General features: G+C 41.5%; 1 protein-coding gene across 3 annotated transcripts in view; it reads right to left on the bottom strand.

The window, feature by feature from the left end:
• Positions 1 to 15,738, bottom strand: part of TTC1 (tetratricopeptide repeat domain 1) — a 56,090-nt gene extending 40,352 nt beyond the window's left edge. The window contains exons 1-2 of one of the 3 annotated variants that reach the window (XM_015141273.3): positions 15,684 to 15,738; positions 13,914 to 14,272 (exon numbers count right to left, since the gene is read on the bottom strand). In XM_015141273.3, coding sequence (XP_014996759.2) covers positions 13,914 to 14,243 — 330 coding nt within the window. In that variant the 5' untranslated portion in view covers positions 14,244 to 14,272; positions 15,684 to 15,738. 3 annotated transcript variants of the gene reach the window in all.
• Between the last annotated feature and the right edge of the window lie 2,504 nt (positions 15,739 to 18,242).

The raw sequence follows: 18,242 nt of genomic DNA, 5'->3' as shown, positions 1-18,242 counted from the left end.
ATCAAGGGCTTGGACCACAGGACTTAGGTTGTTCTATTATTATTATTATTATTATTAGTTTTGAGGTGCTAGGATCACTTGAGCACATGAGTTCAAGATCAACCTGGGCAACAAAGCAAAACCCCATGTCCTAAAAAAAAAAAAAAGAAAAAAAAAATTAGCTGGGTGTGACGGCAAGTGTCTGCAGTCCCAGCTATGAGGGAGGCTGTGGCAAGAGGATCACTTGAGTCCAGGAGTTTGAGGCTGCAGTAAGCTATGATCATGCCACTGTGCTCCAGCTTGGGCTATTCTAGTCTCTCTTAAAAAAAAAAAAAGAGAAAAAAAAAAAGAAAAAGGAACTATCATCAACTAGAGAAAACTAAGGCGACATGAAAACTAAATGCAATGGGTCCTGGAACAGAAAAGATGACGTTCATGGAAAATGTGATGAAATCTGAATAAGGTCTGTAGTTTATAGTGTTGTAATAATGTTTATTTCCTGGTTTTGATAACTGCACTATGGCTATGTAAGCTGTTAAAACTAGGGGAAGCTGGAATCTGTTTTTTGCTACTTTCTAAAAAATGTTATTTCAAAAATAAAAAGTTAAAATAGAACTCTCCACCTGGGAAATAATTTTTGTCTTTCAAGAGCTAAATGCAGCCTCCAGTAAGGACTTGAAACTCCTACCTCAGTAATGTCAGTTTTTCAACATACTTAGGGCACATAATGTGCAGGCACTGCGCTAATGTACACAGCACAGAGAAGGCTCCACCCATTGCTCCCCGACACTTACATGCCAACCAGAGTATACTGACAAAACACGAAACTACCTAAAATAAAAAGGTAAGCATAGTTACATGTCTTCCTGGCTGAATTATAAGTTTCTTGACAGAGAAAACCATATTCTTCAAGAAAACTTCAGCCTGGGCAACATAGCAAGACTACGCCTCTACTAAAAATAAAAAAAAAAATTAGCTGGGCGTGGTGGCTCATGCCTGTAGTCCCAGCTACTTGGGAAGCTGAGGCGGAAGGATCACTTGATCCCCGGAGGTTACAATGAACCACGATTGTGTCACTGCACTCCAGCCTGGGCAAAAGAGCAAAACTCTATTTCAAAAAAAATAAAAAAATAAAAAAAAACCAAAAAAACCCCCAAAAAACAAAAAAACAAACAAACCAATTTTGTCTTTTTTTTTTTTTTTTTTTTTTTTTTTAAGACAGAGTTTTGCTCTTTTGCCCAGGGTGGAGTTCAATGATGCAATCTCAGTTCACTGCAACATCTGCTTATAGGGTTCAAGAGATTCTCCTGCCTCAGCCTCCTGAGTAGCTGGGATTATAGGCACATGCCACCACGCCCGGCTAATTTTTTTGTATTTTTAGTAGAGATGGGGTTTCACTTTGTTGGTCAGGCTGGTCTTGAACTTGGCCTCAGGTGATCTGCCCGCCTCGGCCTCCCAAAGTGTTGGGATTACAGGTGTGAGCCACCGCACCTGGCCAATTTTGTCTATTAATTGCAGGTACTAACAAATGTCTGCTGAATGAATAACTCAATTTCTAGAATTACCCTGAATCTATAGCATATGTGGGTTAATTTTCATTTAACTAACAAAGAAATAGGGGTGGAAACTATTACAAGTGTCCTTTCTGAATAAAATTAGCAAATCAAGGATATAAACATCATAAACTGCTTTGCATAAAGAAGATATTCTATAAAGAAGACAAATTACTTTAAATGCTAGTTAGGATGAAAAATGGTATACTAATATTGCTAAGTGAAGACTCTTCCTGTAAAGCAAATATCCATGACTTGGCTATAATCTTACCTTGTCATTTCCTGTTTACTAACATAGTACTCCTATCTGCTTAGATCACCCAAATATGCCTGATTCCATGGCTGTGTAACTCATTCAATGAGCTAAAACTCATAATATTTAGTATGTAGCCAGACATTGTGCTAAGAGCTTCAAATGGATTGATTCACTTGCTTAAAATATTAGAAGTAGCTTGAATTTAATTTTTTAATGGACAACAAAAACACCACCCTTCAAAAAACCCAAAAATCCAAGCTAGAGAACTTCAACTGATATAATTTAAAATCCTGGGGTAGCAAGGCAAAATGCTAGAAAGTGCTCCTCTAGTCTCTTATAAATAAACCACTCTTCAACAGACTACAATGCAGTGGCTGAGTAGGGTATTTTACTTTAGGTCAGTGAATACAACATAAACACACTTGACTTGGAGCTTACAAGTGTATATCCCACCTATCATTATTAAATAGTAAAAACTTGCATGAAATACATTTAAACAATAATCTCATATTTAAATAATCCTACGGTAAGCATGTGCTCAACAGACAAACGGATAAAACCAAGACTCTCACTCCAGCAAGCTTATGTCCATATTATAAATCAGCAGCTCTCTGCTGCCCTCTGCAGTTTTGTGAAGTAATTGCTACAAAATAAAACACACTTGACGCCAAGCACAGTACCCAAGAATCACAGTACCCAGAGATCAATTGCTGGAGTAAAAGAGAGAGTAAAGAGAGCTACATACTTGCTCAATTGCTGGAAAATGGAGGCAAATGCAACAAAACCTTCTGCTTTAGTCTTATCTAGGTGGGATGAGAAAACGACACTTGGAATGCAAATATTGGAACAGCTAGGGACACCACTTCTACAAATTATTCTGAAGGGAATTCCTTATCATTAAAAAAATAAGCTTTTGGTTTTGTCTTCTTTGAAATCAGGTATCACTTGCTTTACATATATAAAGACATATCTGTTCTTTCCACGAGTCACCTTTACATGTCCTCTAGGCAGGCATGAGGGAAGAATCTTTAGATCTAAGCCACAGTTAGAACCTGCCTCTCAATAGGTATTATCCTTCTGAGGAAAAAATGACTGATCTATGAGGAATTAATCTTGGAAACAGTCCCTTGTTTCTTAAATCAGAAAATTCTATTTCCCAAAACACAATTTAATAGAAATAAATTTTCTGTCAGGACTGCTTAAATTCGGCCCAACAAGTTGTTTTTCGACCTTGATCAATGGATGTGGGTAAAAGAAAACCTCCCATTCAGTTCTTCCGACGTTGGATGCAGTCAATGCATGGGTTAGGTCAATACTTCTTGTTTTGGAAGCTTAGTCATCTGTGTCCATCTGGATCTGTTTCCCACAGGGTGGCCACAGTTCTTCCTATATTGAAATTACCTGGGAGGCTTGCTAACAAAGCAGATGCCTGGTTGTGGGTGTGTGGTATCAGACACTTCTCAGGCTTTGCATGGTTAATACATTTCCTGTGATGCTTAGGCACAACAAAGGCTGGAAACCACTGATCTACACAAAGTGACCTTTCTTAATAAACACAGGAAATACTGAATGCCATTTTAATTTTCTACCAGCAAATAATGTAAACATACCTCACTAACTTCCAAATATTTTAGAGCAGCGGTCCCTACCCTTCTTGGCACCAGGGACTGCTTTTGTGGGGGACCATTTTTTCACGGACCAGGGTCGTGGGGGAGGGGGTGTTCGTAATGATTCAAGCATATTACATTTTTTTGTTGTTTGTTTGTTTTTTTTTTTTTTTGAGACGGAGTCTCGCTGTGTCTCCCAGGCTGGAGAGCAGTGGCATGATCTCGGCTCACTGCAAGCTCCGCCTCCCGGGTTCACGCCATTCTCCCGCCTCAGCCTCCCAAGTAGCTGAGACTACAGGTGCCCGCCACCACGCCCGGCTAGTTTTTTGTATTTTTAGTAGAGACGGGGTTTCACCATGTTAGCCAGGATAGTCTCAATCTCCTGACCTCGTGATCCATCCGCCTCGGCCTCCCAAAGTGCTGGGATTACAGGCTTGAGCCACCGCGCCCGGTCAAGCATATTACATTTATTGTGTACTTTATTTTTATAATTATGACACTGTAATATATAATCAAATAGTTATACAATTTCCCGTAATGGAGAATCAGTAGGAGCCCTGAACTTGTTTTCCTGCAACTAGATGGTCCCACCTGAGGGTGATGGGAGACAGTGACAGACTATCAGGCATTAGATTCTCATAAGAAGCCACAATCTAGATCCCTTGCATGTGCAGTTCACAATAGGGTTCACGAGCCCACGAGAATCTAATGCTTCCACGGATATGACGTGAGGCGGAGCTCAGACAGTAATACAAATGATGGGGAGTGGCCGTAAATACAGATGAAGCTTCACTCTCTAGCCTGCTGCTCACTTCCTGCTGTGTGGCTGGGTTCTTAACAGGCCACAGGCTGGTACTAGTACATGGCCGGGGGTTGACGACCCCTGTTTTAGAGCAAGCAACCCTTATTTCCTCTGGTTTTAACTCAGGATCAGACCAGGCAGGGTGGTTCATGCCTGTAATCTCAGCACTTTGGGAGGCCAAGTGAAAAGGCCTCTACAAAAATAAAAATAAACAAAATTGGGATCAGAAATCTAAGCTCCTTCCAGGATTTGATTTAATCGTTTGTAGACAGCATTAAGTTCAACAGTGGTAACTCTAATAAGTTGGTAAAAAAGACCACCTTAGTTCCAAAGGATGCCCATTAGAAATGAAAGAAAAGGAGGCTGAGGCGGGTGGATCACTTGAAGTCAGGAGTTTGAGACCAGCCTGGCCAACATGGTGAAACCCCATCTCTACTAAAAATACAAAAATTAGCCAGGTGTGGTGATGGGCACCTGCAATCCCAGCTACTCAGGAGGCTGAGGCAGGAGAATCACTTGAACCCAGGAGGCGGAGGTTGCAGTGAACCAAGATCATGCCACTGTACTCCAGCCTGGGCAAGAGGGTGAAACTCCATCTCGAAACAAAAAACAAAACAAAACAAAAAACCAAAATAAAACAAGAAATGAAAGAAAAGGAGGCAGGAGGCAGGGCGCGGTGGCTCATGCCTGTAATCTCAGCACTTTGGGAGGCCGAGGTGGGTGGATCACGATGTCAGGAGTTTGAGACCAGCCTGGCCAATATGGTGAAACCCAGTCTCTACTAAAAATACAAAAATTAGCTGGGCGTGGTGGCACACACCTGTAGTCCCAGCTACTCAGGAGGCTGAGGCAGAAGAATCACTTGAACCCAGGAGGCAGAGGTTGCAGTGAGCATAGATAGCATCACTGCACTCCAGCTTGGGTGACAGAGTGAGACTCCGTCTCAAAAAAAAAGAAAAAAAAAAAGAAAAGGGAAACAACAAAATCAGCAAGGTTGCTCACGAAGTTAACAGGACTATGCAGGCCACTATGGAAGAAGTTACTGAAAACTTTTTGGAAGCAATCAAGAGAGTATTCCCTGCAAACACACCCACAGCCACAACATTGATTAGATTATGAAAATGATGCAATAAGGTGGCAGAAACATGGAAATCCAAAAGATTAAATAATGTGGAATTTAGGAAAAATGACAGAGGGAAGAGACTAAAATATAACTTCTGTTCTAAACTGAGACTTCTAAGCTTTGATAATGGTTCCTAAAGAGAAAATGACCTTAAAGAACAATCCTTAAAATTTTCAGAGCCTAATGTTTTAAAATCCCAGATCCCATGCATTCTGAATCCATGTTCACCATGCCAACAGACTTTTGGCTCCCTTATGTGTACATGTAAATGAATACCATTTGCAAACCACTAGTGAAAGGCAGCAAACCTACTGAAATGACTAAATCTGCATTTTGGCTTACAAATGAAAATGTTTGTTTGCAGGAAAGAATTAAATGACCAGAACCTGGATGAGTTCAAAGTTCCTTCATCTTCTTCATATTAATAAAGGCCACCACCATCCATCCAGTAGCTGAAGAAAAGGAATCATTCTAAAGTCTCACTCCATCCCTCCAATCGAATCCACTGCAATGTGTGGTCAGCTTTACCTCTGAAATACATCCCGAAATCATTCATTTCTCTTCAGATCCACAGTTCAAGGTACTATTATCTTTGCCCGGGCTACTGCATTAGAGCCTAACTGGTCTCAAATGTTCCATTCATGTCCCTCCTCTATCCTCATACCCCTCCATTCTCTGTATAAGAACTGAATTCTCTTATTAAAATGTAAATAACTCCCATCTCTCCCTGGCTTAACATTATCCACCTGTTTCCTTCCGCACTTGGAACAAACTTCAAATTCTTTACCATGGCTTAGGAACTGTTCCATAATCAGACCCTTGCCTACTATCAGCCCACTCTCTTCCTTAATCATTATGCTTCAGCCATAGGCTCTTCCACTCCTTGAACATGTCAAAACACCAAGGTTGTTGTTACTTTAGGGTTTTATTCAACTGCTCTCTTTGTCTCCAATGCTTGCCTCTCAGATGGTCACACACTTGGCTGCTCCCAGTGCCACCCTCCCCCAGGCTCTGCTGAAAGGCCACCTCTCCAGAGAGGCTTTCCTGACTAGTCAGTCTAAAGCAGTCCTCTCCACCTGTCTTAGTCCACTCAGGTTGCTATAACAAAATAACACAGACTGGGTAATTTATAAATAATAGAAATTTATTTTGCACAGCTGTAGGGGCTGGAAATGCCAAGATCAAGGCACCAGCAGATTTGGTGTCTGGTAAGGGGCGTGTTCTCTGATTCAACACGGTGCCTTCTTTCTGCATCCTCACTTGGTGAAAGGGGAGTAGAAGGGCCCAACAAGGTTCCCTCAAGTCTTTTATTGGTATACTTTATAAGGATACTGATTCTTCTAATCACCTTCTAAAGGCTCCACCTCTTAATACTACACATCGAGGATTAAGTTTAACATGAATTTTGGGGAGAAACATTCAAACCATAGCACCATCCTTCCAACCCAACCCTGCATCACTTCATCTTAAGATTTTGTCCTAATTCCCCAATGAGAGAACAGAAACCCTCTCTGTCTTGTTCACTACTGTATCCCTCAGGGCCTCAAACAATGCCTGGTGTGTGGAAGAAATGCAAATATTACTTGAATAAATGTGATAAAAAAATTTCTGTAACTTGCAAGGCCAATTATTGGCTCTCATGGGGGAGATAAAGACGCTAGTCATTCAATAGCTATTTAATGGAGGAAGACTGTGCAAAGCCCATGACAGTGGTCCTCAAGTCTCAGCATGTGCATATGAATTACCTAGGAAATTTACACACGAGGCCTAAGAAACTGCACTGTGACAAGCAGTCCATAAAAGGCGATTTTCTTATAGAATCAATACCAGCATTCTGCAGTATGTGCCATAGGTCCTAATACTATAAACACTCGCTCTGGTCTGAATGTGTCCCTCCAAAATTCATGTTGAAACCTAATCCCCATTGTGTTGGTATTAAGAGGTGGGGCCTTTTGGGATGGGATTAAGTCATAAGGGCTCCATCCTCATGAATGGATTAGTGTCCTAATAAAAGAGGTTGAAGGGAGCTGCCCTGCCCCTTCCGCCACGTAAGAACACAAATGGTGCCATCTGTAAGGAATAGGCCCTCACCAGACACTGAAATTGCTGGCACCTTGATCTTGAACTTCTCAGCCTCCAGAATTACAAGCAATAAATTTTTTTTTTTTTTTTTGAGACAGAGTCTCGCTCTGTCACCGAGGCGACTCCTGCATGCCAGGAGTGCAGTGGCGTGATCTCGGCTCACTGCAAGCTCCGCCTCCCGGGTTCACGCCATTCTCCTGCCTCAGCCTCCCAAGTAGCTGGTACTACAGGTGCCCGCCAACTCACCCAGCTAATTCTTTGTATTTTTAGTAGAGACAGGGTTTCACCGTGTCAGCCAGGATGGTCTCGATCTCCTGACCTTGTGATCTGTCTGCCTCGGCTTCCCAAAGTGCTGGGATTACAGGCATGAGCCACCGCACCCGGCAATAAATTTCTATTATTTATAAATTATCCAGTCTAAGGTATTTTGTTATAGCAGCTCCAACATACTAAGATAGCATTTTTTGTATCATAATGTTATTATTGCAATTCTTGTCTGCTGCTACATCTGTCCTTCACCTTAGCCAAGCCTCTTGGAATCAATTATTTGCTTCACATACCTAGTACATCTCAAATGTTATCTAAAATTCCATTCCTATGGGTAGTCATGTCTACATTTAAGCTTTCACAAACAGTTAATATTTACTGCTGAAATAAACACACAAATACACTATACTCCCATTGAGAGCTTTTCCTGCTTTTTACCAAATCTTAACTGCTTTCCTCCTCAATTACTCTTGATTTATGAGTTCTGCTGAGAAGTGACACTGTACTTGAGGCTGAATTATCTTCCCAGCCACAGGACAAGTGAGGTTAGCTTGATTAACAGACTTTGGCTATTGTTATTTGGTTGTGTCCACAAGAAGCCTTTAATAATACATAGACTCTATACGGAATAGCACTTCTTTCCCAAATCCTCAGGGGTCGGCTTTATGTGCTTTTGTGGTAGGGCATACACTTTGGTTGTAAAGTAATCAATTTTTACTTATTTATATTCTTAAAATGGAATAATGTAATATAGGCTTACTGTAAAAAAAAGCAAATATTACAAAATCGCATTACATATAAATTAAAATTCCCTAATAATCATACCTCTCAAAAGTTACTTACTGCTTATACTTTGGTGTATACCCTTCAAATTCGTATGTATAAACATACTTTCATATAGGTTTAGTTTAACTTAAAAGAAATCATCACTGTTATATAACCTGATTAATTAATTTGACATTATATTACAGGCAGCTTTCCATGTCAATACCTATGATTCACCTTTAGAAATTCTTTTAAAAAAATTATTTATTTATTTATTGAGACAGAGACTCACTCTGTCACCCAGGCTGGAGCGCAGTGGCGTGATCTCGGCTCACTGCAATCTCCGCCTCCTAGGTTTAAGCAATTTTTGTGCCTCAGCCTTCTAAGTAGCTGGGACTACAGGTGCATGCCACCATACCTGACTAATTTTTGTATTTTTAGTAGAGGTGGAGTTTCATCATGTTGGCCAGGCTGGTCTTGAACTCCTGGGCTCAAGTGGTGTGCCCACCTTGGCCTCCCAAAGTGCTGGGATTATAGACATGAGCCACTATGCCCAGTCAAGATTTATCTTTAACAACTGCATTGTATACTACATAAATGTAACAACAAAATTTAAATAATACTCTGGGAAGAACATATTTTTCTCTCCTACTATACACTCCCAATAGTTCTGACAACAGATGAGAGTTTTCTTCCACACTAAACAGTTCTCCAGCGGACACCAACTGGGTGTCCCGTAATTCAGTTCGGTTCTGTCACTATCTCCAGGTAGACAGTGTCTGATCCCACAGGTTAAGAGTTCAGTCTCACAAGCCTGGCTCCACTTCAGACACTAATCACAAGTCCCAGGTTGTGACCTATGATTCCGACTGAATGGTTAACACAGGATTCTAACCACCCCGTCCTTGGGTTCAGTAATTTGCTAGACTGGGTCACAGAACTCTGGGAAACACTTTACTTACACTTAGTAGTTTATTATAAAGGATATTATGAAGGATATAGGACAGCCAGGTGAAGAGACACACAGGGAAAGGCAGAGGGAGAAGGGGTACAGAGCTGCCATGCCCTCTCTGGGTGCCATCCTCTTAACACTTCCATGTGCTCATCAACCTGGAAGCTCATCAGATTTCTTGTTCAAGAGTTTTTATAAGCCAGGCATAGCAGCTCACGCCTGTAATCCTAGCACTTTGGGAGGCTGAGATGGGAATACTGCTTGTGTCCAGGAGTTCGAGACCAGCCTGGGCAACACAGTGAGACCTCACTTCAAATACAAAAACATTTAGCCAGGTGTGGTGGAGGGTGCCTGTGGTCCCAGCTACTTGGGACACTGATGTAGGAGGACAGCTTGAGCCCAGGAGGTTGAAGGCTGCAGTGAGCTATGATCGCACCTCTGCAATCCAGTCTGGGCAACAGAGTGAGACTTGGTTCAAAACACAAAAAGAAAAAAGTTTTAATGGAGCTTAATCTCCAGCACTTACCCTCCTCCTTTCCTGGATTTCGGTAGGTGGTGCCAAAAGTTCCAACCCTCTAAACCCCTAATCACTTAGTCTTTTTGGTGACTGGCCCCATCCTTAGGCTATTGATAGGCCACACCCTAAAAGTTATCTCATTAGGATGAACTCAGATGTTATCAAAAGGGGTACATTAAGAATAACAGAAGATACACTATCAGAAAATTCCAAGGGTTTTAGGGGCTCTGTAACAGGAACCAGGGACAAAGACCAAATATATTTACTATACTACAAATACCCTGTTTAACATTGTCTAGCTTTCCAAAATTATGAATGATGCTGCAACACATCTATGTATATAATTTTGTGTATATTTCTGATAATTTCCTTGAAATAAATGGCTACAAGAGAATCAGGGTTAATGCTGTCATGTCCAATATGGTAGTTACTAGCCACATGTGACAATTTTATTTTAAAATTATTTATTTATTCATTTTGAGACAAGTTCTCACTGTTGCACAGGCTGGGGTGCAGTGGCATGATCATGGCTCACTGCAGCCTCAACTTCCCAAGCTCCAGGGATCCTCCCTCAGCCTCCTGAGTGGTGGGGCTATAGGCTTGTGCCACATGTGGTTATTTTTATTTTTAAAGGCTTTAAAAATTTTTTTAATTAAAAATTTTTTTTTTTTTGGAAAGACAGGGTCTCACTCTGTTGCCCAGGTTGGTCTCAAACTCCTGGGCTCAAGTGATCCTTCAGCCTTAGCCTCCCAAGTGCTGCGATTATAGGAATGAGCCACTATGCCTGGCCTGTGTGACTATTTATTTACTTTCTGAGATGGAATTTCGCTCTTGTCTCCCAGGCTGGAGTGCAATGGCGCAATCTTGGCTCACTGCAACCTCCATGTCCCGGGTTCAAGCAATTCTCCTGCCTCATCCTCCTGAGTGGTTGGGATTACAGGAGCCTGCCACCAGGCCCGGCTAATTTTTTTATTTTTGGCAGAGATGGGGTTTCACTATGTTGGCCAGGCAGGTCTCAGGTCGAACTCCTGTCAGGTGATCTGCCCGCCTCAGCCTCCCAAAGTGCTGGGATTATAGGTGTGAGCCACCCTGTGTGACTATTTAAATTAATTAAAATAAAATTCAGTTTCTCAGCTGTAATAGTGCTCAACAGCCTGATGTAGTCAGCAGCTACCATATTGCATGGTGCAGGATGTAGAACATTCCTATCATTGTAGAAGAGTCTATTGATAGCCCTACCTAAAGAAATTTTCACATAAAAATTTGGTATGTGTCCCACGAAGTGATATAACAATTTACATTCCCAACATGAGTATATGAGTTCCAGCATCCTCTTCTTGTCAACATCAGATCAATGTTCTGATCTGATAGATGAGACATAATGTTTTAGTTTGTATTTTTTATTATTATTAATGAGGCTGAAAGTCTTTTCACATTTTTTGGCCATTTATGTTTTTTTAAATCATTGTTGAACTATCTGAACTTTATCTATTTTAAAAGATTCAAATATAATACTATCCTGTCCCTGATGAGCTATTAAAGCCAAACCATATATGCAGAAGACATTTCTTCATCTGTTTTGCTGGCTTCTTGAAAATTTCGGAAAGATATTTATCAAAATAGCGTAGAAACAGCTAATAGATTAGTACCACAGTTAGCTGAAGGCAATCTGTACTCTCATAGGTTATTTCCTTAAAGTAGAGTTAGTGGCTTACATTTCTCTAAATAACAGGACTAGTACTGCTGTATGTTACTGTTACGAGATATTCTTACAAATTTTCAAATTAGCTATAAAAACACTGATATATAAATAGAAAATATTTATGTTTTAAACATGAATACTACTGTCTGATTATATTTATACGAAAGTCTGGAACAGGAAAAAAACCACCTATGAGACAGGAATCAGAAGAGTGGTTAACCAGAGACTGGTGTGGTTGGGAAAGGAATGACTGATACAGCACACAAATGGAGTTTCTGACATGATGGAAATGTTCTCTATCTTGATAGAAATGTGAGTTACGCAGGTGAATACAACTGTCAAACTCATTGCATTCTACACATGAGAACTGATCTACTGTTTCACTAAATTATATCTCAATTTTTAAAAGGAGCGAAAAAAGTGAAAGAAAGTATTGTTCTACTTAGAATATGACTTACAGGCAATAAAAATAATTATCCTGGCTAGGTGTGGTGGTTCACGCCTGTAATCCCAGCACTTTGGGAGGCCAAAATGGGATGATAGCTTGAGCCCAGCAGTTGGAGACCAGCCTGGGCAACGCGGTGAGACACCGCCTCTATCAAAACACCCATAAAAATTAGCCGGGTAGGGTGGTGCATGCCTGTTGTCCCAGCTACTCAGGAGGCTGAGGTGGGAGGATCCACTTGAGCCCAGGAGGTTGAAACTGCAGTGAGCCGTGATCACATCACTGCACTCCAGCCTGGATGACACAGCGAGATCCTGTCTTAAAAAAAAAAAAAAAAAAAAAAAAAAAAATCCCAAAAGTATTTATGGAACTGAAAGTATGATTTTCTGGCCTAGGAGACACAAAACAGGCTTTACTAAATTAGAGGTGGGGATCAGACTTTGTGACACCTTGAGCCAAGCCATTCAACTGTCAAATCCAGAGGGCACTAGAAAATTAATATAATTTTAGGGCAAAATATATTAAGGTAACAGAAAAGCACTGCTATCTTTTTAACGTAGATGTATAATCAGTGTTTCTAAAAAGCCTGAAACCTGCTATACTGTTATGGAGCAGTACTTAATTTTTTTGAGCTGTATTTGCTTGATAGTTTATGAACTTGGCTCAGTTTTGCCCCTTTTTCCTCCTGTTCTGGTGGCGCACACTAGCACAAAAGCGAACACGTTCACATGAAAGCTAACTGATTTGATAATGAAAGGTGTCTAAGGAGACAGCGAAAGAGAAGATGCTCCTTCCCACCCCAGGCTACCTTCCCCCCCCCCCCACTGTTAGGCTTAGGCTGCGCATTAATTCTCTCAACTCATTACCAATGTATCACAACCTGTTCAGTGAGTGAGCTCGTTAGTGGCATAAACTACAATCTCATTCAAGTTCTTTGTAGACAAACTGAAGCTATTACAGTAACTCTTCAGAGACTACCTTGCTTGTGCAATCAGAAGGAGGTAGGACAGCAGGACTTCAGTCTCCAAAAGTGAAGGCTTGCTCAGTTAAGGGTGTGGCCCCAGAGCAAAGAAACAGGAGATTGTACATTTTATTAGTCTATCTGTTTTGTAGGAAGACAGATATTTTGTTATTACATTCTACATTAGACTCTGGCTTTGGAATCAAACAGATTTGATTTGAGAATCAGTTTTGCAATTCATTAGGCATTTGATCTTCAGCTAATTACTTCACCACTCCAAGTTGTTTCCTTAGGGGAAATAACAGTACATATTTCATAGGCATGTTGTGAGGATTAATGAAAGCACAAGTAACATTTTAAGTCAGTGGATGGCACATTGTAGGCATTCAACAAACGATAGCTAGCTATAATCATACACAATTCTGTTCCTTAAGACCTCCGCAACCAAAACTCCACCAAGATATTCAGGCAGTAATATTTTGCTAACAAGGGATTAGCATAAACAGGAAATGTTCATAAACATAAATGTAGCATAAACATAAAAATGTTCATTACAGAAATTTCAGCAGCCAACCACAGAAAAGGTTATAACAGAAAACTAAAAAGTATATATACATTTTGAAAATAAACAAAAAGACTGTTATGTTACAGACTCCTGAAGTACAAGATGAACATAACTCAAGGTTCACAGAAAATAATGAAAATTTCTTTGCTAAGCAGACACACTCAGTGTTTCCCTGTCATGCCACCGGTTTATCTCAGATCCTACACTACTAAAGCCATAAAAAGACAAAAGGGCAAGTTATTCTTTACCAGAGATGAGGTGGTCTACGATACAGTATCGATCACATTTTAAAATGCAGTGTAAGTGGCAGCTCTTGCACAGTAAATAAAATAATTACCTGTTTCTCTTCATCCGACATGTTTTTTTCCAGTTCTATTAGGTATTCTTCATCTAGTTCAGAGGAATTCACATCTTCATTAGATTTGTTCTCTATCTTGTCCGCTCCTGGCTCCTCCTCAAATGAGGCACTGCAATCATGAAAACACTCCTCTTCTCCCTGGTCCTCCTGGAGATGCGCCTCATCATCCCTGAGCAGCTTACTCTGGGAATGCTGACTTTTGGGATCAGGAACTGGAAGGCCAGCACACTCGGCTTCCTGAGTATCTGTAACCTTCAAACCATTGAACAGATCCTCTGGAACCCTACAGTTCTCTGACTTCTCCCCCATGCTGTCCAGTGAGGGAGGTGACGCTAAAGCTGGGGGTAAACAAAACAAAACAACTGCTATGTAATGGTGCTTATATTTTTAAAAGTTCTGTTTTAAACCTAAACAAACCTCTGCATTACAGCCAAAAAACACACCGTAACTTCCTTTCACTGGAATTCATTATTTAAAAATATAGATTATAAGTAAAAATAATGTCAAATGTCATTTTAACTGAGACCCCTTTCCTGATCAAATCTGGTACTAGACTTTTTTTTTTTTTGAGACGCAGTCTCACTCTGTCACCCAGGCTGGAATGCAGTGGCACGATCTCAGCTCACTGCAACCACTGCGTCCGGGTTCAAGCGATTCTCCTGCCTCAGCCTCCCGAGTAGCTGGGATTACAGGCGCCTGCCACCGCGCCACCGGCTAATTTTTGTAGTTTTAGTAGAGACGGGGTTTCACCATCTTGGCCAGGCTGGTCTGGAACCCCTGACCTCGTGATCCATCCGCCTCGGCCTCCCAAAGTGTTGGGATTACAGGCGTGAGCCACCGCGCCCGGCCCAGAACTTCTAATAAGCAACAAAAGAAGCCGTTTTTAATGTGACTCTTCCACGTTCCACCGTTCGCGTTCTGTTTATATAGCAAAAATTAGGCAGAAACTAAAACAGTGACAAGAAAAAGGAAGCAGCCCTAATTTTCATTCAGAATGAATAACCAAGACACGAGTAAGAAACTATGGTCCGTCTTTTTAGCACCACCACAGGAAACCCAAGAATACGTTTCTAGTGTACCTCAAAATAAAATCCGTGCCAAAACTGTGATCACTTTAACCCAAATGCGTGTAGTAGAGCCCACGCAGCTTACAGTGGAAAGGGAACCTTCGCGCAGGTGACTCGAATCAGAATCACCGTGGGGGTCAGAGTCAGGCATCAGAAAGGGTGACTCTGAACCCTAGCTGCCCAACAGAACACTAGAGATTTAGAAAATACCACTGCTCAGACCCTAACCAAACTCTGATTTATTAGTGTGGCGTCAAGCAAGGGCATCAGAGTTGTTTTTTTTTTCATCCCAGGTGATTCTGACGTGCAGCCAATTGCGAACCACTGCTGTAGAAGCTGAGTCAGAGCATCAGCAGCCCAGATATTTGCAAAAATTTGCTAGAGATTTGCAAAAATGTAAATTGCTCTAGTCGCAGCAAAATCACGCCAACGACCCTTGTGTCACGACAAGAGTCTGAATTCGCCCTAGTATGTTCCAAGAAAACTTAAAAACCAGCAAGACCTTAATACGGAGACTTCGCCTCCACAGCAATGTCTTATTTCTCTTCGCTCCCAGGTCTACTGGAAGAACACAGGAGTCTGAGCTCCTAGGGTTAGGGAAGCGACGCCTCGCGCTTCCAGCAGATTATTCCCTAGCTTCGTTCCTCACAGCCAAGACGCTTAGACCCACGGGGTTACTTACAACCTCACAGCTTCTCCAGTCTCCACCTTCTTAGCCTCAGAGATCTTCTACTTCCGCTCAGTCAGGTGCGCTTCCGTCGATGACGACTAATAGCGTCGCTATCGGCAAAGCATCTTGGGAAATGTAGCGAAACTCTCAGGGAGGAAAGGCATGGTCGCTGTGTGACGTCATTGTACGGAGTGACATTTGAGAGATGGTTGCCATCTTGGGTTACGGCAAGACTTCGCGTTACTCTGCAGAAGAGAAAAAAGGACAAAAGGAAGTATGTCTCTGTGGTGTTCGTTTCACTATTAATTAATTAATTAATTAAATTTATTTTTGAGACAGAGTGTCAGTCTGTCGCCCATGCTGGAGTGCAGTGGTGCAATCACAGCCTCCACTCACTGCAGCGTCAACCTCCTGTGCTCAAGCGATTCTCTTGCCTCAGCCTTCCGAGTAACGGGGACCACAGGTGCGCGCCACCACGCCCAGCTAATTTTTTGTATTTTTAGTAGAGACGGAGTTTCACTATGTTGCTCGGGCTGGTCTTGAACTCTTGGGCTCAAACGATCCTCCCTCTCGGCCTCCCAGAGTGCTGGGATTATAGGCGTGAGCCACCGCGCCCGGCCCTTTTTTATATTTTATTTTTTAAGGGCTAGCCAAGTCAGACAGTGGGAGTAGAGAGGAAACAAAAAGATCTGTAATTGGTTGTGATCAGTTAGTTGTAAACACCACTGCACTCCGACTAACCTCAATTTTATATATATATATATATATATATATATATATATATATATATACATTTTTTGAGACGGAGTCTCGCTCTGTCGCCCAGGCTGGAGTGCAGTGGCCGGATCTCAGCTCACTGCAAGCTCCGCCTCCCGGGTTCACGCCATTCTCCTGCCTCAGCCTCCCGAGTAGCTGGGACTACAGGCGCCCGTCTCCTCGCCCGGCTAGTTTTTTGTACTTTTTTTAGTAAAGACGGGGTTTCACTGTGTTAGCCAGGATGGTCTCGATCTCCAGACCTCGTGATCCACCCGTCTCGGCCTCCCAAAGTGCTGGGATTATAGGCTTGAGCCACCGCACCCGGCCAATAATATTTAAGACTGTAAGGGAACCCTGAGACCAAAAGTGGTTGTCTTATACATTAATTCGAGAAATGTTCATTGAATGTTTATTAGACACTGGGCATTGTGCTGGGATCACAGAATTGAAATATAGTACCCATCCTCAAGGTAGCCAGACAGGTAACCAGCAATGACAGCAGATTAATTCGTTTTCTGTAATTCACAGAACCTATTGCAGAGATAGATAGCTGGAAGAGACTTTTTCAGAGAGTATGAAACTTGGTTTTTGAATTTCCATGTAAATGAGGTTATGCATACAGTTATATTTTTTGTAAGTTGAAAGCTTTATATATTAAAAGAAAACATAAAAAATATATCATATTTTTGGTTTTAATATTTCTGAATTTTAAAAAATACACCCAGAATCTAAAAAGTATAAATGGAGGCTGAGTGTGGTGGCTCATGCCTGTAATCCCAGCACTTTGGAAGGTGGACATGGGAGGATCTCTTGAGGCCAGGAGTTCGAGACCAGCCTGAGCAACATGGCAAAAACCCATCTCTATGTATACATATGTGTGTGTATGTGTGTGTATGTGTGTACAAATTAGCTGGGCACAGTGGCGCATATCTGTAGTATCAGCTGCTCAGGAGGCTGAGGTGGGAGGATCCTTGAACCTAGGAGTCAGAGGCTGCAGTGAGCTGTGATCACGACACTGCACTTCGGCCTGAAGTCTCCCTCTGTCTATATTAAAAAAAAAATATGGACAGAGGGAGACTCTGTCTATATTAAAAAAACAAAAACAAAAACAAAAACAAATGGTTAGAGGCCCTGTTAATTCAATTCTGGTATAATGGAAAGGCTGTAAACTTTGGAGCTAAATAAATAAGAAAGTAAATACATAAAACTTGAGTTACAGTCTCAGCTTTCTTTACGAGCTGTACAACTTTGAACAATAATTCCCATTGCTAATATTCACAGACTATATGCTTATTAAGCACCACATGCTGTGAAAAATGCTTTAGGTGGCTTATTTGATTATTGAGTTCTAATTCAGGCTCTGCCACTTGAGTAGAAGTGTGATTTTGGGACCAGTTACTTACGCTTCTAAGGTTTTTATTTTACTTTTTTTTTTTTAAGAGACAAGTTCTCACATTTCCCAGGCTGGTTTCAAACTCCTGGGCTCAAACAATCCTCCCGGCTCAGCCTCCTAACATGCAAGAATTATGGATGTGAGCCACAGGGCCCAGCCAACTTTTTAATGTATATATTCACCTCATATGTAAAAATTGGGATGGGTAACAGTGGTACCTACTCACAAGCTTGTTGGGAGAAAAAAATATCTAGAAGACAAGGAGCACAGGGCAGGGGAGAAAAAAATATCTAGAAGATAAGGAGCACAAGGCTTGGCACAGTGTTTAATGAATATTAGCAACAATAATATTATATGGCAGGCCTTGCGCCAGTAGCTGGGGACAGAAAGCCTAATAAGACACAGTCCTTGCCCTTCCCCAT

Source organism: Macaca mulatta, chromosome 6 (assembly GCF_049350105.2).
Source record: "Macaca mulatta isolate MMU2019108-1 chromosome 6, T2T-MMU8v2.0, whole genome shotgun sequence".
NCBI classification, from domain to species: domain Eukaryota; kingdom Metazoa; phylum Chordata; class Mammalia; order Primates; family Cercopithecidae; genus Macaca; species Macaca mulatta.
This window is presented reverse-complemented; position numbering and strand designations above follow the sequence as displayed.